Source organism: Canis lupus, chromosome 5 (assembly GCF_011100685.1).
Source record: "Canis lupus familiaris isolate Mischka breed German Shepherd chromosome 5, alternate assembly UU_Cfam_GSD_1.0, whole genome shotgun sequence".
Lineage (NCBI taxonomy): Eukaryota > Metazoa > Chordata > Mammalia > Carnivora > Canidae > Canis > Canis lupus.
In genome coordinates, this window is record NC_049226.1 from 47,807,301 (window position 1) to 47,832,626 (window position 25,326).

The following is a 25,326-nucleotide window of genomic DNA, read 5'->3' on the forward strand; positions in this document are numbered from 1 at the left end:
GGCTGCCCACATATTTCTTTTTATTGCTGAGTAATATTGCATTGTGTGGATGTACCAGTTTGTATATCCATTTACTTATTGAAGGATAAACTTCTAGGTTTCCACAATTTGAATAACAAATTAGCCTTTTATAAAGTACAAAAATGGCCCAAAGTGCCTCAAATCACCCACTTAAAAAAGCTAAGGTAATTCAGTATTTTGAGACTTAATAACTTTTTTACCTTTGTATCAAAAATTTCTAGTTAAGTATTAGGCTCAAAACAGTGCTTGTAAATATGTGTGGAATGGTTGAACATGAAAAAGGAAGGAGGTGTGAGAGAGAAGAAAGTGGGGGTAAGATTGTATCATAAATCTGGGTAATTTTTGGAAAATGAGATTGTCTAGAAATTCAGCTGGAAATTCGATTGGAGACCACGATATTCAGGGCTCTGAATTCAGTCTCTGGACACTGCAGAACAAAATTATCATCAGGCTGTCCTGGAAACCAGGTCATTAGACCTATTTAAATTTGTTTGCAGTAGAATGATAGGAGAAAGTAGGGTTTAGTTTTTGGAAAAGATTAAAAAAACCCAGAAGGCTAGTTTTATGAAATAAGGAAGTGGCCAGTTAATCATAGTGTAGAAGTTAGAAATTGACTGCAGAAAAATAATTGCACAAAATTTATTGATAGTGGTGTTTATATAGTGTTTTTTTTTTTTTTAAGATTTAATTTATTTATTCATGAGGGACACAGAGGCAGAGACACAGGAAGAGGGAGAAGCAGGCTCCCTGCAAGGAGCCTGATGTGGGACTCGATCCCAGCACCCCAGGATCACGCCCTGAGCCGAAGGCAGATGCTCAACTGCTGAGCCACCCAGGCGTTCCTATTTTGTGTTCTTGAGTTATAATTTTTTTATTTTATTATTATTATTATTTTTTATTTATTTATGATAGTCACACAGAGAGAGATGAGAGAGAGGCAGAGACACAGGCAGAGGGAGAAGCAGGCTCCATGCACCGGGAGCCTGACGTGGGACTCGATCCCGGGTCTCCAGGATCGCGCCCTGGGCCAAAGGCAGACGCTAAACTGCTGCGCCACCCAGGGATCCTCGAGTTATAATTTTTTTAAAGTTATAATTTCTATTTAATAAAAATGTTAGTAATGTGAGGAAGTTATTTCATTACAGGATTTGGGACTTACTGAATATTTTGCTTTATAGTTTTGTAAGGTATAAAGATATGGAGATTAATGATGTATAAAGTCATTGGAATTTCTAAAATATTTTTGTTTTAGAAATGCCATGTAAGTAAATTTGAAATGCTAGTATGCCCCCAAGGGTTAGTAAACAGTTTGAAATGATGGAACTTTTATTTTTTTATTTTTTATTTTTTTAAGATTTTATTTATTTATTCATCAGAGACACACAGAAAGAGAGGCAGAGACACAGGAAGAGGGAGAAGCAGGCTCCATGCAAGAAGCCCAACGTGGGACTCGATTCCCGGTCTCCAGGATCACGCCCTGGGCTGAAGGTGGTGCTAAACCGCTGAGCCACCCGGGCTCCCCAAAATGATGGAACTTTAAACTCTAATCCTAATTCAATAAAGATTTATCTGTTGTAGTATGGTAATACTTTTGTGGTTTACCTCATTTGTCAGAAAGGTCATTAATACTGTATATTTCATAGGACCAATCAGTCACTTGTTTTGACTGCTGCATGCTAAATATTTTAGGGAAAACAAGGACGAACGAAATCACTGCCTCTGTTTATACGGAGCATATATGAACTATGGAAAAATAGGAAGGAGGAAAGTGGATTAGATTATAAATGTTCTAAGAGGTTTTTTTTTGTTGTTCTAAGAGTTTTAATGAATGGTGGTATTATTTTTAGTTGGTGAGCTAAGAAGTTTGTATGCAGGTGTTGACATTTGAGTTTTCCCTTTAAAACTAGATAAGAATTGAATTTGTGGATACAGAAGAGAAACAGCTTTGTAGGAATCAGTTTATGTTCGCTGACAAGAATTTGGGAAAGGACATGCAAGGCTGGAAAGGTGATTAGGGTCAGATTATGGAAAGCCATTAATGGCAGAGTATTAAGGACATTTTCTAATAGTTAAGTAAAAATAAGGAATAGTTTTAGTTTTTCGGGACATGAATAAGGAGCTAGTGGTATTAGAAAGGAAAGAAGAGGGATCCCTGGGTGGCGCAGCGGTTTAGCGCCTGCCTTTGGCCCAGGGCGCGATCCTGGAGACCTGGGATCGAATCCCTTGTCGGGCTCCCGGTGCGTGGAGCCTGCTTCTTCCTCTGCCTGTGTCTCTGCCTCTCTCTCTCACTGTGTGTCTATCATAAAAAAAAAAAAAAAAAAAAACTTAAAAAAAAAAAAAAGACAGGAAAGAAGACTTTTTTTCTTTCTAATTCTTTGTTTATAAAATATTTTAGAATTTTATATGCTTAAGATGTATACATTTTAGTATATATCTTATTATAGCTTCCTGCTATGTTGTAAACCAAAGTATGTTTCCAGAAATACCAGATATAAAAGAAGCCTTCTGGGGATGCCTGGGTGGCTCAGTGGTTGAGATTCTGCCTTTGGCTCAGGGCGTGATCCCGGAGTCCCAGGGTCGAGCTCCACATCAGGCTCTCTGCATGGAGCCTACTTCTCCCTCTGCCTATGTCTGTCTCTCATGAATAAATAAATAAAATCATTAAAAAAGAAAAGCCAAAAAAAAAAAAAATAAATAAATAAAAAAGAAAAGCCTTCTGTAAGTTGGCTGTCACTTTTGCATCCTACATCAGCCTAAAGATGTTCTGTAATTATAGGCAGTACTTACTAAAATATCTCTGAATTTGTGGCCCTATTGTTACTCTGAGATTTTGGTGGTTTTTAAATGAATATTTAATATACTTAGTTTCCTTCCATTTTTAACTTGGTTGTTTTCTTTTTTAATAATATATTTACTTACTTTGTTATAGAACTGTGGCTGCTGAAGTCAGGAAGCAGATCTCTGGACAATACAGCGGTTCTCCTCAACTACTCAAAAACCTCAACATTGTTGGCAATATATCCCATCATACCACAGTAAGTAACATATTTAAAATATGGGATGTTACTGGTGCATTACTGATGAGGCCATGAAAAAAACGTGGAAAGGCAAGAGCCAGTGGATTGGGTCCCATCACTAGTCTCATAATTTTATTTGTTCCTACTCCTTTCTTTCCTGAAATTTGAGTTGGGAAGACTGTCAGGAGGTGTAATAAAGGTATTGATTTTGTAGTTAACTCTGAAACTTTATATTCGGGATTTATCAATTCTAGAATTTTATAGTTGAGACTTCCCAGATCTAAGGTTATACATTACAGGAAAATTTAGGGGTCTATTCTAGAAATAGGTATTGAAGGAAATATTAATTATGTAGATTTGTAGTATTATCTGTCTCCTTTAATAGAAGGGAATATACAGTTATTGAATCGTTGACTTAACCAGTTATTGTGTCAGAGACATAAACATATGTATTCTTATTAAGAAACTGGCATGATAGGTAGCCCAGGTGGTTCAGTGGTTTAGCATCGCCTTCAGCCCAGGGCGTGATCCTAGAGAACAGGGATCGAGTCCCATGTCGGGCTCCCTGCATGGAGCCTGCTTCTCCCTCTGCCTGTGTCTCTGCCTCTCTCTCTCTCTGTGTCTCTCATGAATAAATAAAGTCTTAAAAAAAAAAACTGGCATGAGAATAATCAGGTTTTTTTTTTTTTTTTTTTTTTTTTTGAGAATAATCAGGTTTTAAAGAGAGAGCACGAGTACGGGATTGGCGGGGAGATGCAGAGGGATAGGGAAAGAAAAAATCCCAAATACTCTCCAATACTGGCCTCCATCTCATGACCCTGAGGTCATGACCTGAGCTGGTATCAAGAGTCAGATGCTTAACCCACTGAGCCACCCAGCGTTATAATAATTTAAAAAAAACACCTTGTTTTAAAAAAATATTTTATTTATTTATTCATGAGAGACAGAGAGAGAGGGGCAGAGTCTACTTCTTCTCCCTCTTTCTCTGACTGCCCCCGGGCTCCCCCACCTCTGCTCTCTTTCCCTCAAATAAATAAATAAAATCTAAACAAACAAACAAACCAAAAACCTGATACTTGCTAGTTATAGTAAGAATATGAATTAAAAATATACCACTATTTATACTCGTACAGCTGTGTAGCTGGAGAAAAATGTAATCCCACGGACTGGTCTCAGTTTATGACCACTTACTCACAAAGGCCTTAACATTTCCAAACAAATAGTATATTTTCCTAGTTCATTCATTTCCCCACTATTTTAGTTGACTTCTTTCATGCCTCCTTACTTTTTTTTTTTTTTTAAGATTATTTATTTATTAATGAGAGAGAGAGAGAGAGAGAGCGTGTGGCAGAGGGAGAACCAGGCTTCAGGCAGGGAGCCCGATGTGGGACTCGATCCTGGATCTGCAGGATCAGGCCCTAGGCTGAAGGCGGCGCTAAACTGCTGAGCCACCCGGGCTGCCCATCATGCCTCCTTACTCTTAACCCCTAATCACTCTTTCCCATTTTTTTTTTTCTTTTCCATTTTTATTCCTAAGATGACTTGGCTTCATATTGCACTTGTGAAAATTGAAGCAGTCAGAATAAAACTTCCATATACTCCTACCACCATGTGTATTCACTGATTGTCATCTGTATCCATGTAGTCTATGTTCACCTGTTACTTTGGATGAACCACTAGTGAACAAGTGGAGGCATTAATCAATTCCTGCTTCTCTCAGTTATTGAAATACAGTAATCCTCTCTTCCTTTTATCACCTTTCCTCTCTGTTTACCCTATCATTCCCATCAGTATGCAAACATGCTGTTATTTCTCCCACTTAAGAAAAGTCCTTCTCTTTTGCCCTACTTTTCTACCTGTCCCCAGCCTCTGGTATTTTTTTGCTCTACTTTGCAATACAGTTCCTTCAAAGGATTGTCAGAGCTTGCTGACTTCAGTTTGTCTTCTTGTATTCTCTTTGATAAAGTACATTTTTTTTTTAAGATTTTATTTATTTATTAATGGGAGAGAGAGAGAGAGAGAGGCAGAGACACAGGCAGAGAGAGAAGCAGGCTCCATGCAGGGAGCCCGACGTGGGATTTGATCTCGGGTCTCTGGGATCACGCCCTGGGCTGAAGGCAGGCGCTTAACCGCTGAGCCACCCAGGGATCCCTGATAAAGTACTTTTTAAATTATGGGAATCTTTAAACATATACAGAAATAGAAAGGCAAGTATAAACACTGATATTTTCTTAACCATAATGGTGTTACCAGACTTAACAAAATTAATGGTAATTCCTTGGTATCATCTAATATCTAATACATGCTAAATTTCCTTGCTTATCTGATAAATATCTTTTTGTAGTTGGGTTATTCAAATGGGGATGTATATAAAATCCACAGATAGAATTTGGTCTTTGATCACTTGTGTTAAAACAAAAACAGGGATCCCTGGGTGGCGCAGCGGTTTCGCGCCTGCCTTTGGCCCAGGGCGCGATCCTGGAGATCTGGGATCGAATCCCCCGTCGGGCTCCCGGTGCATGGAGCCTGCTTCTCCCTCTGCCTGTGTCTCTGCCTCTCTCTCTCTCTCTCTCTCTCACTATGTGTCTATCATAAATAAAATAAAATAAAAATTAAAAAAACAAAACAAAAACAATTGAAGCAGTTTCTTCTTCCCTCAACTTTTTTTTTTTAAAAGATTTATTTATTCATGAGAGATACAGGGAGAGAGAGAGGCAGAGACATAGGCAGAGGGAGAAGCAGGCTCCCTGCAGGCAGCCTGATGCAGGACTCAATCTGAGATCCCGGGATCATGCCCTGAGCTGAAGGCAGACACTCAACCGCCAAGATACCCAGGTGTCCCTGGTTTAACTTTTTTTTTTTTTTTTTGGTTTAACTTTTTTTAACGACATTATTGAGTTTTAATTCACATGCCAAACAATTCACCCATTTAATTTACAAATCAGTGTATTTAATGTATTCACAGATTATATAATACAATTGTCCCCACAGTCAATTTAGAACATTTCTTAAAAAAATTTTTTTTTAAAAAAAGTATTTGAGAGAAGGAGTGAGAGAGAACACAAGCAAAGGGGAGCACAGAGGGAGAGACAACAGAGAGCCCAACTTGGGGCTTGATCCCAGGATCTCGGGATTATGACCTGATCTGAAGGCAGGCACCCAACCAACTGAGCCACCTGGCACCCCTAGAACATTTTTGTTACCTCAAAAAAGAAACTCTTTAGCTATTACCCTTTATCCTCCTGTCCCTCAGCCCAAAATACCCTCTAATCAAATACCAGAATTTTTGATGGCATACCAAAAAGGATTGAAAGATCTTAACACTGAACATGTCAGCCAAATTCCAACACAATGATTGTTGAAGAAGGTATTTTAATATTGCCTATTGGATATTCTGTAGTGCTTCACTATTGCTTCTCATCACTCTTTAACCCTGCATATTGCCCAGCCACTTTCTTTTATAAAATCACGTTACAATCTCTTCCCTTGGTTCATAAATATAGAATCTTTCCTTGGAGTCTTCAAAATAATTTATAGTTAAATTAGCTCATCATAACATTTCAAGACTGACCCAAGCAGCTGTCTCTGATGGGCATCAGAGGGAGGGGAGGTAGTTTTAGCAAAATAAATTTGTTTTTGTGATCCAAGTCTAGCTAACATCACATCTAGAAAGCCAGTAATCTGTGTGAGTTTGAGAGGCAAGATTGTTTATCCTATATTTAGTATTTCTAAGAAAGTGTCATAGCCTCCTTCCGTACCCTAAGACGTACTCATGGTATGGTTGGTCATTCTTTGAGGAAAGATTAATTTTGAATTAGACATATGCAAATACTTTCACCTTTTGTCATTATTTCATTGAATATTCATTTGTGACACTTCAAATCCTGAAAGGCATGCTGCCCTAGAAGTAATATCTGGGTCGAGAAATGTTGACTTAAAAAGTGTTTCAAAAATTTCACTTCAGGGGCACCTGGGTGGCTCAGCAGTTGAGCATCTGCCTTGGGCTCAGGCTATGATCCCGGGGTCCTGGGATCGAGTCCCACATCAGGCTCCCTGCATGGAGCCTGCTTCTGCCTCTGCCTCTCTCTCTCTCTCTGTGTCTCTCATGAATAAATAAATAAATCTTTAAAGAAATTTCACTTCAGTATATCTATGTCTGTCATCTATTTTGTGGTAATATGTATATAATAAAATTTATCATTTAACCACTTCTAAGTGTACAATTTAGTGGCATTAAGTGCATTCACAATATTGTGTAACCATCACCACTGCTATCCATAACTGCTATCCATTTCCAGAAAATTTTTCTTTATCCCAGACAGAAACCTTGTACCCATTAAACAACTCCTGGTTGCCTCCTCCTCACAGTCCCTAGCAACCTTTATTCTATTTCTGTGTCTATAAATTTGTCTATTCTGTGTACCTTATAAAGTACAATCATACAATATTTGTCTTTTTGTCTGTGGCTTATTACACTTAGCATTTCTTCAGAGATTTGTCTATATTCAGACTCAATAATATACCATACTTTTCCCATTCTGTTTTCAAATTCCTTATATGTCCTATTTGAAGTGAATTTTTTGTATATTATATAGGTAGGTCATACTTTTAAATTCACTCTGCCCTTCTCTTTTAATTGGTTTATGTAGACCATTTACATTTAATGTTATTATTGGTTTTGCTAGTGTTTTAGTCTGTTATTTTTTTTTTTTTTTAATTTTTATTTATTTATGATAGTCACACAGAGAGAGAGAGAGAGAGAGAGGCAGAGACATACGCAGAGGGAGAAGCAGGCTCCATGCACCGGGAGCCCGACATGGGATTCGATCCCGGGTCTCCAGGATCGCGCCCTGGGCCAAAGGCAGGCGCCAAACCGCTGCGCCACCCAGGGATCCCTTAGTCTGTTATTTTATTTTTTGTTCTTTCTGTTTTTTTTTCTGTTTTCTTTTTTCCTGTTTTCTGTGGGTTACCTGAACATTTTTTAGAACTCCATTTTGATCTATTTGTAGTGTTGTTGAGTGCATATCTTTGTATAGCTTTTTAAGTGGTTTCTTAGGTATTTACATAACATCACAAAACCAGTGTTGACATTTTACCAGTTTGATTGAAGTTTAGAAATTTTATGTACCTTTCTGTCCCTTTACCTTTTACTGTATTATGGAGACCACCTCAGATATTATCCCAGTAGTAAGAGGAAGAAGTGCTGTGTTATTACTGCATAGATGTCCCTGTGTGATCTCCACTGACACTGTGGAGGTGGGAGGCTCATACCTTCTAGTAGGTATGAACATCCCAGTTCCCCACTGTGACTTCTTTGATACCATGCTTGGTGGGGAGTGTTGGATGCCTTGTTACAGCTTTGTGAGGGTGAAGTCTAGCTTTTCACTTGGCCATGCTTGTGTAGATGTGGGTGGGTCCACACTTTTTTATATAGTGTTCTGCTGAAATAGTATGGTTATTGTCTAAAACTTTTCTGTTTTGCTGTGCTTCCCCTCTCTTTGTCTAACGGCTGGGGAGAAGAGGGTTTTGTTAGAGTTCCCCCACAACCCACCCCATGCCATGTTCCTTGGTGTTTCTGGTTTGTGAGCTTTTCTAGTTCCAAGTGTGGAGTTACCTACAGCAAAAAGAAATTTAGGTAACTCATTGTTGTGCCATTCCTTGGGTCCCAAGGTCCCTACTGATTTGCCTTTTTTCTCTACTTTTTAGAATCTTCAGATGTTTATTTTATATTGACTGTCCAGGATTTATAGTTACAATTAGTGGGAAGAATAGGGAAAAGTAGGTCTACTTCATCCTTCCAGAAGTGGAAGTATGTCCTAATGACTTTTCATGTTGAACATTTTTTTATGTGCTAACTGGCTGTTTCTGTATCTTCCTGTGTGAATGTTTTGTCAACCCCCTCTTGCATTTATTTAAGAGGGTGGTTTGTCCTCTTAAATAAATTATTGAGATGTAGGACTTCTTTATATATTCTAGGCACCAGTCTCTTGTTAAATATGTTTTGTGAATATTTCCTCTTAGTGTGGCTTGCCTATTCATTTTCTTTTCTTTTCTTTCTTTTTTTTTTTTTTTGAGATTTTATTTTTTTATTTCATGAGAGGCATAGAGAGAGAGAGAGAGGCAGAGACATAGGCAGAGGGAGAAGCAGGCTCCCTGCAAGGAGCCCAATACAGGACTCTATCCTGGACTCCAGGATCATGCCCTGAGCTGACAGCAGACGCTCAACCGCTGGCCACCCAGACATCCCTGCCTATTCATTTTCTTAACTGTCTTTTGATGTATCAGATTTTTCTTTTATGATTATTTCTATGTCATGTCTTGGAAATGTTTGCTTGCTCCCAAATCATAAAGACATTCTCCTAGGCTAGATGTTGAATTTTAATGGTGTTTAGTATTTATATTTGAGTCCCTGATCCATCTCAATTTTAATTTTGTGTATATTGTGATGTAAGAATTGAGATTCATCCCCCCCAACCCCCCGTATAGATAGCCAGTTTTTTCAGCAATTATGGTTGAAGAATATTGTTTCCCTACTGAATTGCTTCTTTCCCTGTTTTAGGAACAGGGATAGTATATGATGTATACGCTATACATCGTGATAGTATATGATGTACTTGAGAGAATAAGTAAGGTAGGATGCTTATGAGAGAAAAATCTTGAATTGTAGAGCTTGAAGATCCATTTTTAAATTTTGCACTACCATTTGTGGCTATTTCATTTTCAGGAGTTGTTTGTCTTTGAGCACAAATGCCTTTCTTTGTAGAATTGAAATACTAATTGTCTCTAACTTACAGGTTTTGGGAGAGGTTTGAATGAGAAAGCATATAAAGATAATAGCAGCTATATTTTGAGTGTTATGGTGTGCCAGTCATTTATTATTTTACTTAACTATCTTTAAAATGTTGCTTTACCTGTCAGTGGTTGTTCAGTCCAAAGCAGCATAGATTAAAGCACCTTCTTTTTTTTTTTTTTTTTTTTTTAAATGTTTATTTATTTATGATAGTCACAGAGAGAGAAAGAGAGAGAGGCAGAGACACAGGCAGAGGGAGAAGCAGGCTCCATGCACCGGAAGCCCGATGTGGGATTCGATCCCGGGTCTCCAGGATCGCGCCCTGGGCCAAAGGCAGGCGCCAAACCCCTGCACCACCCAGGGATCCCAAAGCACCTTCTTTTTCATAACACAAATAGTGTCTCTGTTTTTACCTGGTTGAACATCTTGAGAAATTACATGTTATTATTATCATTGGTCCACAAGTGCACATTTGTTATATAACTTCATAATTTTGCTTGAATATTTTTTTCTGGTGTTAGATAAGAGGTAGTGTATCTTATTAAAATGTATAATTTCAGCTTGGCTAAGGAATTCTGTGAATATTCTATTATTGCTAATAGATACTTTTCATAGAGTCTGCGTATCAGTTTCTTTTTTTTTTTTTTAATTTTTTATTTATTATTTATGATAGTCACAGAGCGAGAGAGAGGCAGAGACATAGGCAGAGGGAGAAGCAGGCTCCATGCACTGGGAGCCCGACGTGGGATTCGATCCTGGGTCTCCAGGATCGTGCCCTGGGCCAAAGACAGGCGCCAAACCACTGCGCCACCCAGGGATCCTGCGTATCAGTTTCTCATGGCTGCTGGAACAAAGTACCGCAGACTGTGCAGCTTAAAACAACAGGAATTTATCTTCTCACAGTGCTGGAGCCCAGAATGATATCGGTGGTCAGCAATCTGGGTTTTGGTGAGGTCACAGTCCCTTCAGAGGCTCCCTTCAGAATCTGTTCCATGCCTTGTCCAGATCTGGTGGCTGCTTCAGGCTGTATCTCTTCTGTCTTTAAGGCCCAAATCTTAGCATGTCTCTTTGCTGTGTCTTCTGGCTTTCTCCTCTGTGTGGCCCAAACTCCTTGTATCTCCATATGAGGATATTTATGATTGTGCTTAGGACCCACTCATATAATCCAGGATAATGTCCTCATTTTAAGATCCTTAATCATGTTCAAATATTCTTTTATTTGTGTGTATGTATGTATGTATGTATGTATTTATTTTACCATGTAAGGTCCGTGATTGAGATGTAGAAATCTTTGGAGGCCATTTTCAGCCTACCATGGACTGGTTATATATTTTTACTAGAATACTCAACAATAAATAACATCAAATAAAGTAAAAGCACTGCTTATAAACTTAGGAATGACAATTCCAAAGATATATAAAAGAAAAAAAGAATCCTAATGAGCATTTTGTAACCATAAAATATTCTAAAACTGTTAATTATCTTTACTGATTTTATGTGAGGGGAAGTGAGATGAGTATTGACTCAAAAGCATAAACAAATATAAGAAGGCCGACACCTTGTGGTTTCTTTAGTGCATCTGGCCAAATGAATCTTTGCTGACATTTTAGAAATAACTAGGTTAAAAACGTATATTTTTTAAAACAAATTTCCTTTGCTTAGAGTTTTAAAATTGTTACATCCACCTCTCCCTTTCTACCCACCTCTCACACCCACTACTCTTTATAAAGGTGCCCCTTACTGAAGCAGTGGATCCAGTGGATTTGGAGGAATACCTCAGTACTCATCCTTTAGGTGTGGATGCTGGGCCATTGAGGGATTTGATTGAGTTCCCTCCAGATGATATTGAAGTTGTTTATAGTCCTAGGGACTGCAGAACCCTTGTGTCAGCTGTACCTGAAGAAAGGTAAGGAGATTATCTACCTATTTTTGGTTTTAGTGTTACTGTGGAAAGGCTTCCTTCCTTGATTTTATTCAGATCCTATTTCATATGGTGATGTTGTTTCCTATTATATGAACAAGAACGGAAGCAACCAAATTCACAAACATCATTGCTTTCCTTACTAAATTACAAATGTATGTTCTTTTTTTATTTATTTTTTATTTATCGTTTTTTGTTCTTTTTTAAAATAGTGAGATGGATCCACATGTTAGAGATTGTATAAGAAGTTATACAGAGGACTGGGCGATTGTGATCAGAAAGTAAGTTATATGTTTATTATAACATTAAAAATGCTGAGTAGGATCTAGAAATGGATTAAGGTAGATTAATAATAATTATGAGACCTGAACATTCATTTAAAAAAATTGCTGAAGAAGCAAAAGAAGAACTTTTTTTTTTTTTTTTTTTTTTTTAAGAAGAAACTTTTGTATATAGATATTTTCTCCTTAGGAGTTCTACAACTATTGCTGCCTACATTTACTTAACTTTCCTTATAAGATAATAGGCTTATCAGTAGTATTTCTATATTGTCACTGACCATTAATAACTAGTAATATATAATTATAATAATTTATAATCTAATTTTTTGGGAAAAAATGAGTAGGTATTGATGAATAATTTGTATTCAAAAGAATCCAGTTTGTTGAAACTTAAATAGTTAAATGGAATAGCCAGCTTTCTAGATCAAGCTGTTTGAAAGGTTTCCACCCTTTATTAATAGGTCCTTATTTATAGGTGTTTGAATCAGGTAAATATTTTTAAAAAGTAATATTTTGTTCTACCACAAAATTTCTTTTTCTAATGGATGGTGTTTGAGATATCAAGTCAGGTTAAGAGCAAAAGGTAAGTTTCCTTTGCTATTTTTAATTTACATACTGAAGAGTCTTCATACTGAAAATTTTTAGTTTATTTTTCTAAATGCAATATAATGATTGAAGTAGTGAAGAATTCTGTTATGACATTGTTTTCACAAATGAAGTTGTCTATGCTAAATTGTACTAGAAATGGTGATGTATCCTTTGCTTATTGTTTTGCCTTTATGGCAGCCGTCTTATTTCACTGGGTTTAATATTGTGCTATGCATCACTTGGGGATACTGCTGACATGCTTTTTAGTTTTAGTGTGACCTAATAAAAGCACAGTCTGCTACCCTTTATAAAGAAGAGCTGTTTTTATGAACTTAAAATTTTGATAAGTAATTCAGTAGCTAGATTTTTGGCATTACTGAAGAAAACTGTTCTTCTATCAGATAACTCAAAAGTCTTTACCTCTATACATGTATGTTGGAAACTTCTAATCAGAAATCTTAATATAAAGAGATTAGTTGCAAAACATTAATCTCAGAATCATGGAGTGTGCTACTTAGTTCTCATCATGGGATTGCTGACCTTGCTTTAGGCAAGATGGTAAGGTTGTTAGCATTTTTGGGTACTTACTACGTGTTGGGCATTTTATTGGGCAATTGGCACTCATCTCAGAATTCCAACAGATAACGTAGCTCAGGCTCAGAGTAGTTAAGTAATGTCTTTGAGGTCCTACAGCCAGAAAGTGGGATAGTCTGGATTAGAACCTGGAGCATCAGATTCTTTTTTTTTTTTTTTTAATTTTATTTATTTATTCATGAGAGACAGAGAGAGAGAGAGAGAGAGAGAGAAGAGAGGCAGAGGACAGGCAGAGGGAGAAGCAAGCTCCATGCAGGGAGCCCGACGCGGGACTCGATCTCCAGGGTCTCCAGAATCAGGCCCTGGGCTGAAGGCGGTGCCAAACCGCTGAACTGCCCGGGCTGCCCGGAGCATCAGATTCTAATGCTTAAATTTTTTCTTTACATCAGATATTATTTATCATTTACAGCAGTAAATGGCAAAAGGGGTACTTTTGGGCTACAGGTTTTAAAGTATCCCTGAAAAATAGAAGATAGGGTGTGATTGGAACATAAGAGAAAACCACAGTACAGAATAATTTGAGGAGAAGATAAATAAAAAAACCTCAATAGGGTTGTACGCTCAGAAGCAGTGAATTCACACAATGGAAAGGGGACCTGAGGTAACTGTTGGACATTTGGGTACTCTGACCCCTGTACCATGTTTGCACAGGAGCGGCTGCAGAGCTATCTGCCTTTTTTTTTTTAGAGCAGTGATTATGGGGGCTTGAGCTGATAATACAGTGCTCAGGGTGGGCATGCCTTGGAAGATGGAGGAGGCCCTCATACCCGGAACAGTAGATACTAGCAGATTCTGCCCAGCAGCATGATTGCCTCTTCTCTGTAGTCACCGGATATGGGCTGAGCAAACACATATGGTGTTTGCAGGTAGATATGGGGTTACAGATTTAAAAAGGAGCATAGCACCCAGATTTGCCAACTGTTTGATGAAAACCAGCGTGCTTCAAAGAGAATTATCAATCGACAAATAATAGAACTGACAATTTAAAGTTGGCAGTAGTTGAGAGAACACAGATCAAGACCCATAGTGTAATTAATATCCTTAAGGAGATGTGAAAGGATATGGCAGACATATAAACCAGTTGTCTGGGATCTCTGGGTGGCGCAGCGGTTTAGCGCCTGCCTTTGGCCCAGGGCGCGATCCTGGAGACCCGGGATCGAATCCCACGTCGGGCTCCCGGTGCATGGAGCCTGCTTCTCCCTCTGCCTGTGTCTCTGCCTCTCTCTCTCTCTCTGTGTGTGACTATCATAAATAAATAAAAATTAAAAAAAAAATAAACCAGTTGTCTTTGGAAATTAATATTTTATTCAGTGAAAAAATATTAAAAACTCAGCAGATGGGCTTAATGGCGAAGTGGATGTGACTGAAGAGTGGAATAATAAGCCATAATATGAAACCACACCATTCTTCTGTAATGCAGCACATCAGGATAAAGGGACAGAAAGTACTTCACTCATTCAAATACTCAACAAATACTTTCTGAGAGTCTGGTATGTGCCAGGCACTATGCTAAGCAGTGATGAAACAGCAGTCAACAAAACCAATTCCCTGCCCTCATGGAGCTTACTTTCTATTTGGGGATGAGGGCAATGGACAATAAACAAACACAGATAAATATTAATAGGTATGGTAGAGGTAACTCTTATGGAGGAAAAAAAAGTAGAGTGAGGGGGATAATGAGAGCCAAGAAATGGGACTAAATTTCCTACCTTGTAAATTAATCAGAAGAGACCTTAGAGACAAGGTGAATTTGAGCAAAGACCTGAAGAAAGTAAGGAGTGAGGCCTTTGCATATCTGGGGGAGGAGTGTATTAGGCAGAGGGAAGAAGAGCACATGCAAAGCCTCTATACTAGAAACATGCTAGGAATGGTCAGGGAATAGCAAAGAGGTCAGCGTGGCTGGAATAGAATAAATGAGGGACAGGATGCCAGGATATGCGGTCATAGCAATGGTGGTGTATATGGGGGGGGGGGGGGGTTGGATGGGTAATCACGTAGAGCCTTATAGCAACCAACTAGAGGTCAGAGTGGATGATTCAGAAGAGTATTGATCATGAATCATGTCATTCTTCTAAGCTCCTGTGAATTTTATATTGTCAATATTTTAGGTCATAAAGGAGGCAGAATTCAACACATTTCTGGTTTTTTAGAGTAGCTTAGACATACAACTTCACAAAATAAGGCCCTTTAAACATTTCATGAAAGATTAAAACATCGACTTTTGAATAAAACCTTTCATGTTACTATGAGTATCTTTATTTTAGTTCTTCTAGAGAAAAATGCTTTCTTTCACTTTGTGATTACCCTGTGATATGAACATCGTGTAGCTGCTGTTTTAATATCTTTAGGAACAAGACACAATATGAATGATTCATATCAAGTGTGATTCTTTACTACTTCATAAATTCACTGGTGACAAGAACCGTATCATTATCTAGTAATCATAATTATTTTTGTTCCAATTAAAATTTTCCCCAGTGGGACTGTATGAGGTGTGGAATAATAATCACTCTTTGATCTTAGTGTCTGTTTAATGCTCTTGGATATTGGATTTTTAGGAAAGAAGCTTACCTTAATTTAAGAGTTAATTCTAAGTCTGACATATATATTATGTAGCAGTATATGTTAAGTGATATATGTATACAATGGTATAGATCTTACTGTTTTCCCATTTAAAAGTCTGCAGCTTTGAGATGCCTGGGTAGCTCAGCAGTTAAGCATCTGCCTTCGGCTCAGGGCATGATTGTGGAGTCCCAGGATCAAGCCCCACATCGGGCTCCCTGCATGGAGCTTGCTTCTCCTTCTGCCTATGTCTCTGCCTCTGTGTCTCTGTGTCTCTCATGAGTAAATAAATAAAATCTTTAAAAAAATTTTTTAAAAAAGTCTGCAGTTTTAGCTTGTTTAAGATCTTTTATATATAATGACACAAGGAACTTTTTTTGGCTATTTGAAATTTTAAGATTCAGTGCTTTTTATTTTTCTACCTTTTAAAAATTTACATTGTTATGAATGCAGTATATATTTTCTACTCTCTCAATTTATTCTTTAACCTTGCTTCCTATCCTTTTTACTGAAAAGAAAAAAATTATCTGACTTGGAAGTACAACTTATGTTAAAAATACATGGTTGTGGGCAGCCTGGGTGGCTCAGCGGTTTAGTGCCGCATTCAGCTCAGGGCGTGATCCTAGAGTCCCGGGATCGAGTCCCACGTGGGGCTCTCTGCATGGCGCCTGCTTCTCCTTCTGCCTGTATCTTTGCCTCTCTCTCTCTCTCTCTGTGTGTGTCTCTCATGAATAAATAAATAAATAAATCTAAAAAAAATAATACATGGTTGTTGTGGAAAGGAGAATATGACTTACTTTTGGAATCTTCTAATCTGCTCTCTAGTTGGAATAAAGGAACTTTGAGTGGAAGTCTTTTTCTTTCTTTTTTTTAAAAGATTTTATTTATTCAAGAGAGAAAACATGAGCTCTGTCAAGCAGAGGGAACAGCAGAGGGAGAGGGAGAAGCAGACACCCTCCTGAGCAGAGAGCCTGACTCAGGGCTCAATCCCAGAACCCTATGATCATGACCTAAGCTGAAGGCATACACTTAATCGACTGAGTCACACAGGTGCCCCGAATGGAAATCTTTTTAAACCTCTGGTTAAATGTTTAACACAATTAAAACTGCTGGAATGTGTCCTTATTAATGTTAAGAAATAATACAGAGAACAGTTGGCTTGTTACGTAATGGTGAAAATGAAAAATTTCTAAAAACTGATCTTTATTTAACTACTTTGTTTTAAATAGGTATCATAAATTGGGAACAGGATTTAATCCTAATACATTAGATAAACAGAAAGAAAGGCAAAAAGGTTTGCCGAAGCAGGTCTTTGAATCTGATGAAGCTCCAGATGGCAACAGCTACCAGGATGAGCAAGTAATATTTTTATTTTTAAATGACTAAAGGAGATTATTTGAAAGTAGTTTATTTTTTTATTTCTTCATTAATTTATTTAATGTTTTGCATGGCAGGATGATCTTAAAAGACGTTCAATGTCAATAGATGATACTCCAAGGGGTAGCTGGGCCTGCAGTATTTTTGACTTGAAAAATTCACTTCCTGATGCTTTGCTTCCCAATTTACTTGACCGAACTCCTAATGAAGAAATAGACCGGCAGAATGATGACCAAAGGAAATCGAATCGTCATAAGGAACTCTTTGCTCTGCACCCATCACCAGATGAGGTATAGATATTTGGATATAAAGAAGCAGATGATTAAGATAGATATTTTGGAAGTATTGCATATAGTATTATTATACTGTCGGGAATAAAACTTAACTGAAACATATTCACTCAAATAAAAACATACTTTTTATTTGAGTGAATATATTATACTTAATATATAACCTCTGTGAATCGAGCACACTTAGGATCTAATGACTTCTGATTGAGGGTAAATCAGTCCTTGTTTTATGTCCTCAGTTGTGAAGATTCCAAGTATTTGATTAATAAGTTCTTAAAAATTTTAAAGGGTTGAAATATAAAAATGTTCATTTAATGTTGCTTGTCAATTTGTAGGAAGAGCCCATAGAACGACTTAGTGTTCCTGATGTGCCCAAAGAGCATTTTGGTCAGAGACTTCTTGTAAAATGTTTATCACTCAAGTGAGTATTTATTTTGTTTATGGTATTAACTTTTATTTTTCAAATAGTATTTTGAGTATTAGTATAATAAAATCCCAGTAGATTTTGTACTTGTTTTAATACCCTTCTGAGAATGATCTTCTATACATAATTTTAAATGCTACTGAGCATTAGAGTTGATGTATGAAGCTGAGCTTAAGAGCATTTTTGGCTCACAGGTGGAAATGACTCTTTGTCACAGCTATATATAATTAATCTTAAAACTTGAAAAGCATTTCCTAAATATCTTGTGTCTACCAGTTGCTATACTTGGCTTGGGGAATATAAAGGCAAAGTAGCTTTTCCCTTAAAGAGTTGATTATACATTTGTCACCTGGTAGGCTTTGTGGGTTTTTTTTTGTGTGTGTGTGAAGATTTTGAAGTATATATATTTTTCCTTATGTAAAATAGTTAAATGACTTTTGACCTAACATCATTAAAGTGATTTATCTTAAATTTTGTTCTTCACAAGTGCTTTCTCTTTTTTAATTTCTATTTTAATTCATCCTGTCTTCAGTCTAATTGTATAAGATAGACATTATTTTCTTCATTTTACAAATGAGGAAACGAGGATTCAAAAGCATAAGCATAGGTTAACAGGCATGCTCATTGTTTTGCACCCAGTTATTGAAAAAAATAAACTATACTCTTTTCATTATATCATGTTAATATTATAGTTTATTTTTGGTTCTGACTTAAACGAAGTTTCAATTCATAGAACTTTCTAAAAGAAGCAGCTCATAGGGACAGACCACTTCTATCTCTGGATAACTTGGGTAGTTTTCTTCCTTTGTGAATTAAGGCACTATTTATTTAGTTAGATTTATCTAGACCCCTGTTAGTGCTTTAGTACATTGAGTCTTTTGAGTATCAGGACAGCTAATATCAGTTCTTATGATTTTCTTTTTGTTTTTTTTTCTTTTGTTTTTTTAATAGCTTTATTATGATATAATTTACATATAAAATTCACCCTTTTATTTATTATTATTATTTTTTTAATTTTTATTTATTTATGATAGTCACACAGAGAGAGAGAGAGAGAGAGGCAGAGACATAGGCAGAGGGAGAAGCAGGCTCCATGCACCGGGAGCCCGACGTGGGATTCGATCCTGGGTCTCTAGGATCGTGCCCTGGGCCAAAGGCAGGCGCCAAACCGCTGCGCCACCCAGGGATCCCAAATTCACCCTTTTAAAAGTCAGTGGTTTATTTGTTTTTTTATTTAGTTTTAAGATTATAGTTTTAACATAGTTAACTAATGGCATTATATTATTTTTAGGTGTACAATGTAGTGATTTACTAATACTGTACATTACTCAGTGCTTATCATGATAAGTGTACTCTTAATCCCCTTTACCTATTTCACCCATCTGCCAACCTACCACCCCTCTGGTAACTATCAGTTTGTTCTCTACACTTGAGAGTCTTTCTTTTGGTTTGTGTCTTTTTTTGTTCGTTTGTTTGTTTTTTAAATTGTACATGTGAATGAAATCATTCAGTTTTTGTCTTTTACTAACTGAGTTATTTTGCTTGGCATTATATTCTTTCTCTTCCTTCTTTTGCTCACTTCTTTTTTTTTTTTTTTTTTTGGTAAAGATTTATTTATTTATTTGACAGAGAGGGAGAACATGCATGAGTGAGGGGAGGGACAGAGGGGGAAAGAGAGAATCTCAAGCAAACTCTATGCTAATACAGAGCCTGACATGAGGCTTGATCTCATGACCCTGAGGTCACGACCTGAGCCAAAATCATGAGTTGGTTGCATAACTAATTGAGCCACCCCGCCTCACTGCTTGCTCACTTCTTTCATGATTTTCTGGCTTTCTTTAGTGATATACTTGGATTCCTTTCTTTTTATATCTTACATTTCTATTACTGGTTTTGAGTTTGTGGATACAATTAAGTTTGTGTGTAACATCTTATCCATAAGCAGTCTGTATTAAGTTGATGGCTGCTTAAGTTTGAACCCATTCTTTACACGCCCCTCCCCCCTTTTTAGGTGTATGGTGTCATACCATACATCTTTGTCAGTCCCTTGACTTACTTTTACAGATACACTGAATTTCACTGCTTTTGTACTTCCTACTTTTCTCCTGCTTATGGTCTTTCCTTTCCACTCAAAGAATCACCTTTAACATATCTCATAGGGCTAGTTTAGTAGTTATTGGTCATGAATTCTTTTAACTTTTGTCTCTTTACCCTCATTCTCTTCTGAAAGATAGACTTGCTGGGTAAAGTGTTCTTGGCGACAGGGTTTTTTTTTGTTTCAGCACTTTGAATATATCATGCTATTCCCTTCTGGCCTCTTGTTTGTTTGTTTCTTTTATTTATTTATAAAATATTTTATTTATTTATTCATGAGAGACAGAGAGAGAGAGAGGGGCAAAGACATAGACAGAGGGAGAAGCAGGCTCCATGCAGGGAGCCCAATGTGGAACTCGATCCTGGGACTCCAGAATCATGCCCTGGGCTTAAAAGCAGGTGCTAAACCGCTGAGCCACCCAGGCATCCCTCTTTTTTTTTTTTTTTTTTAAGATTTTTTAAAATTTATTCATGAGAGACACAGAGAGAAGGCAGAGACACAGGCAGAGGGAGAAGCAGGCTTCCCGTGAAGAGCCTGATGCAGGACTTGATCCCAGGACCCTGGGATCACACCCTGAGCCAAAGGCTCAACTGCTGAGCCACCCAGGTGTCCATGGTCTACAAAGTTTCTGCTGAAGAATCAGTTGATAGCCTTATGGGATTTTCCTTGTATGTAATTGTTTTCTCTTGCTGCTTTTAGAATTCTCTGTCACTACCTTTTGCCATTTCAATTACTATGTGTCTTGGTGTGGACTTCCTTGGGTTGATATAGCTAGGAGCTCTCTGTGCCTCCTCAGTCTGGATTTCTATTTCCTTCCCCAGATTTGGGAAGGTTTCAGCTATTATTTCTTCAAACAAGTTTTCTGCCCCCTTTCCTCTCTATTCTTCTGGGACACTTATGATATGAATGTTACTACACTTTATGATATCACTGAATTGTATAAGTCGTTTTTCATTTTTTACAGTTTTTTCCCCCTCTTCTATTCAGCTTGATTGCTTTCCATTACTCTGTCCTCCAGGTCACTGATCTCTTCTGCTTCTTGTTTTCTGCCATGTATTCTGTCTGGTGTATTTTTAATTTCACTTACTGTGTTCTTCATCTCTGATTTTTTGTTTTGTTTTGTTTTCTTTTTCTTTGTTGAATGTCTCCCTGAGATCATGTCCTCTTTTCTCCAGTCCCATGAGTATCTTTATGACTATTTCTTTTTTTTTTTTTTGACTTTTTTTTTTTTTACTATTTCTTTAAATTCTCAATTGGGCATGTTATTTATATGTTTTGTTTAGTTCTCTTGCTGTAATTTTGTCTTTTTTTTAAAGATTTTATTTATTCATGAGAGACACACACAGAGAGAGAGGCAGAGACACAGGCAGAGGGAGAAGCAGGCTCCATGCAGGGAGCCCAACATGGGACTCGATCCCGGGTCTCCAGGATCACACCCTGGGCCGAAGGCGGCGCTAAACCGTTGAGCCACCCAGGCTGCCCTGTTTTGTTTTTTAATTTGGGATATATTCATCTGTTTCCTCATTTTATCTAACTCTCTGTGTATGTCTCTGTGTTAGGAAAATCAGCTGTGCTTCCTGCTCTTGAAACTAGCAGCCTTATGAAGAAGAGGTCCTGTAGGTCCCTGTGGTGTAATGTCCACTGTTGACCAGAATCCAGTGATTCAGGGGGTCTTCTATGTGTGATGCATGCATCCTGCTATCATGGCTGAGCTGCTTTTGCCTTCAGTCCAGTCATCTACAGCAGCTGTTATTGCTTGTTGTAGGCAGGGTTTGGTTCCTATGTTTTTAGTGGGCCAGTTTGGGGCTGCCTTGGGCTTAGGTTGAATAGGACCAGGCATGTAGTAGCACTGAACTACAGGGCAATTTCCCTTTGTTTCCCCTGAGAAGCTTTCATTGCTGGATGAGGCTTGCAGTCAGACCAGCTGTCTGGTGCCAGCTGTCTGGTGCCACAGTCAGACCAGCTGTCTGGTGCCACAGCTGTCTGGTGCCACAGATGAGGCTTGCAGTCAGACCAGCTGTTTGGTGCCAGCTGTCTGGTGCCACAGGCTTACAGTCAGACCAGCTGTCTGGTGCCATTTGACTGCTATTGTGATTATGTTTCCCTTTCTTCAGGGTAGCAGTCACATTGGAGTGGTGCTGGTGCCTGTTGGGGTTGCGTGCACACTGCCAGACTTGTGGCACTGCTTTGGATGGGTTCTAGTCAAGGGCATATTGTAGGGGGCAGGTCTAGGAGAATGAAGAGGCACAGTGCACTTTTAGCAAGTTAGGTGCTGAGTTTGCGTTGTGCTGGTTCCAGTAGGTATGTAGACTGGGGGATTGGAGAGGGAAATTGCACCCACCAGCTTCTTTGTTCCTGGAGAGGTCTCCTAGTCATGCCTGCACCTCTAGCACATGGTCTGAGATGAGTAAACAAATCCCCCTCCTGTAGACACCAGAAATAGATAACCAGTAAATCATTAAAAAAAAAAAAAAAAAAATCTGAGGGACTATTTGTTGTGCTGTCTCATTAAGGGCAGGGACTCAGTTTCCTTTCACCTTCCTGGCTCTCTCAAAGCCTAGCCTCTTGCTTTGCAGATGGCCACCTTGTTGTACCCTCACATAGCTTTTTCTTTGTTCCTACACGAGGAGAAGAGAGGTGCTGGTATCTTTTTCTCTTTTTTATAAAGATACCAGTCTTTTTGGCTTAGAGTCTCAGCCTTATTGTCTCATTTAACCTTAATTACCTACTTGAAGGCTCTATCTCTAAATGTAGTCAAATGGGGGATTTTATTAGATATAAAATCTCAGGGGACACAATTCAGTTCATCAAAGTATCCATAGTGGTCACTCCCTGAGATTTTATTGGAGTAATATTCTAGGTGGTGCAGATTTTTGTGTTTTATCACTTTGGCTCGAGCAGGGAGAAACTTAGATATGAAATAGGAAAAAAAAAAAAAAACCCAAACAATAACTCCTCTTGAGTTCATAACCGTAAGCTTACATAGTATCTGTATGGTTCAAAAAACTCCAAGGCAAAAATGTAGTTCCAGATTATTAGTATTATTATAAGGCAAAATTGACCATAAGTCATAATAGAAGGTCAATACATGTTGATAAAATGTTCAAAACCGTATAATGAAAATTGTATGAAAGCAAATGTGTTAAAATATACTCCACTAAAATCTGTTCTTATCAGTTTAATATCTGATACATCATCTAGCCAAATATATATAAATGGATATTTGGAAGTAGGAGATGGAATAGGAGTTTGCTCCATCTACTCCATACATTGAGTTGGTATTATAGTACTCCCAGGAACAGTGCACTTCCTTAGGGGAATTAAAAATAAAAAAAAAGAAAGCCTGAAAGAAATAAGCCAATATTTTGTTAGTAGTGTGTTTTGATAGGCCTCTGAGTAATTAGAAATTACCTTTTTGAGGATGTTTTAGAATTCTCAACATTTCAAATAAATCAGCACTTCTAGTGAAAAAAAAAAAAACAACAATAACCCTTTTTGCAACTTAGTAGTCACTGAATATCAAGTGCTTAAATAGTATTTCTTGACAAACTGAAGCATGGTTATGTTTTGTTGCATGAGAGTAGTATGGTATGCTTTTTAAAATTTCTTTTGACTCAGATTATAAACTGAATGTATGAGAAGTGTACATTGAAAAAGAGAAGACTTTTAAAAAAGCAACCATGGCCGTCCCTTTGTACAATGCAAGAGCCTTTGAAACATTTAAAAAAAAATCAAATGATGTATCTGTTTTAAAAAATCCTTGTTATGCATTAGGAGGAGCCTTCTTCTTCTTCTTCTTTTTTTTTTTTTAAAGATTTTATTTATTTATTCATGAGAGACACAGAGAGAGAAGCAGAGACACAGGCAGAGGGACAAGCAGGCTCCATGCAGGGAGTCTGATGTGGGACTCAATCCGGGGACCCCAGGATCATGCCCTGGGCTGAAAGCAGACACTAAACCCCTGAGCCATCCAGGGATCCCCAGGAGGAGCCTTCCTTAATGTGAAATACAGTGATTTTTTTTCCTCAAGATTTCCAATCTTTGTTCATCATACTGACAATATGAATCTTTAAATACTGTCCAACAATATCATAGAAAAAACTGTTATACATGAATTTTATGTTGCTAAATTAGAAAATAGGATGCTAACTTTCTGAATAAGCAATTAACTTTTCTGTTACATTTGATCCATTTTTGCTTATTTTTGTCTGAATTTAAGATTTTTTTTTTTTAAGATTTTATTTATTTATTCATGAGACACACAGAGAGAGGCAGAGACACAGGCAGAGGGAGAAGCAGGCTCCATGCAGGGAGCCCGACGTGGGACTCGATCTGGGGCCTCCAGCATCAGGCCCTGGGCTGAAGGTGGCACTAAAGTGCTGAGCCACCTGGGCTGCTCTGAATTTAAGATTTATATGAAAATGAAAAGGGTCAAAGGAGGCAGGGCAATTTTGAAGCACTATAAACTAGGTATCAAGACTTAATGTGAAGTTACATAATTAAGACAGTATAGCAATGACACATAATTAAATAAACCATCCAGTGAAATAGAACTAGAGATAGACCTATATGTTCATGGATTTTTGATTTACTATTAAAGTGGTACTACAGTAGTCCCCCTCTCATTCATCGATTCATTTATCAGTGGTCAGTTGCTATCCAGAAGCAGATGATGATCCTTTTGACAATACATGGTAGCCTATGTCCTTCTCCTCACCTTCAACTTAAACATTGACGTTTTATCATCTCATCGTAAGGAAAAGGAGGATGAGTACAGTGCAACAAGATTTTGAGGGAGAGAGACCACATTCACATATCTTTTATTATGTACTTGTTCTATTTTGTTTGTTCTATTCCTTTTAATCTTTTACTGTATCTAAAGTATAAATTAAATTTTATCACAATTGTTTATGTATTGGAGAAAACATAGTATATGTAGATTCCAGGACTACCCACAAGGTTTCAGGCATCCATGGCTGGGGGGTGGGGGAAGGTCTTGGAACATAGTTTTTGTAGATAGGGGGAGACAACTCTATAGACAGTGGGGTAAAGTAATCTTTTCAGTAAATTGGCAGGACAGGTGGATATCTGTTTCTCTGTATTTTTCTTTCTCTGTCATATAGAGGGAGAAGATATTTTCAATATCTTCACATTTGACAAAGTGTCCATATGTAGAATGGTAAAGAGTATACATTGATGAGGAAAATGTCACACAAGAAATAGAAAAATGGTTTAAAAGACAATACTTATATGGTCATAAATATATGAAGAGATGCATATTAAAAGTCCAGTATGATACCATACCCACTGGAGTCACAAAGTCAGAGAGAGTGACAGTAACAGGTGTTACAGAGATTGCAGAGTAG

At 37.7% G+C, this 25,326-nt stretch overlaps 1 protein-coding gene and 1 pseudogene across 9 annotated transcripts in view; both read left to right on the forward strand.

Annotated features, from left to right (window-relative positions):
• The window catches only part of DOCK7 (dedicator of cytokinesis 7), a 219,131-nt gene that overhangs the window by 25,285 nt on the left and 168,520 nt on the right, over nt 1-25,326 (forward strand). For all 9 annotated transcript variants that reach the window (XM_038537305.1, XM_038537306.1, XM_038537307.1 and 6 more), the window contains exons 2-7: nt 2,951-3,056; nt 11,559-11,734; nt 11,962-12,030; nt 17,004-17,133; nt 17,229-17,441; nt 17,777-17,862. In XM_038537305.1, the coding sequence (XP_038393233.1) occupies nt 2,951-3,056; nt 11,559-11,734; nt 11,962-12,030; nt 17,004-17,133; nt 17,229-17,441; nt 17,777-17,862 (780 nt within the window). The remainder of the gene's footprint in view (nt 1-2,950; nt 3,057-11,558; nt 11,735-11,961; nt 12,031-17,003; nt 17,134-17,228; nt 17,442-17,776; nt 17,863-25,326) is intronic.
• LOC119872055 lies at nt 23,108-23,272 on the forward strand (annotated as a pseudogene).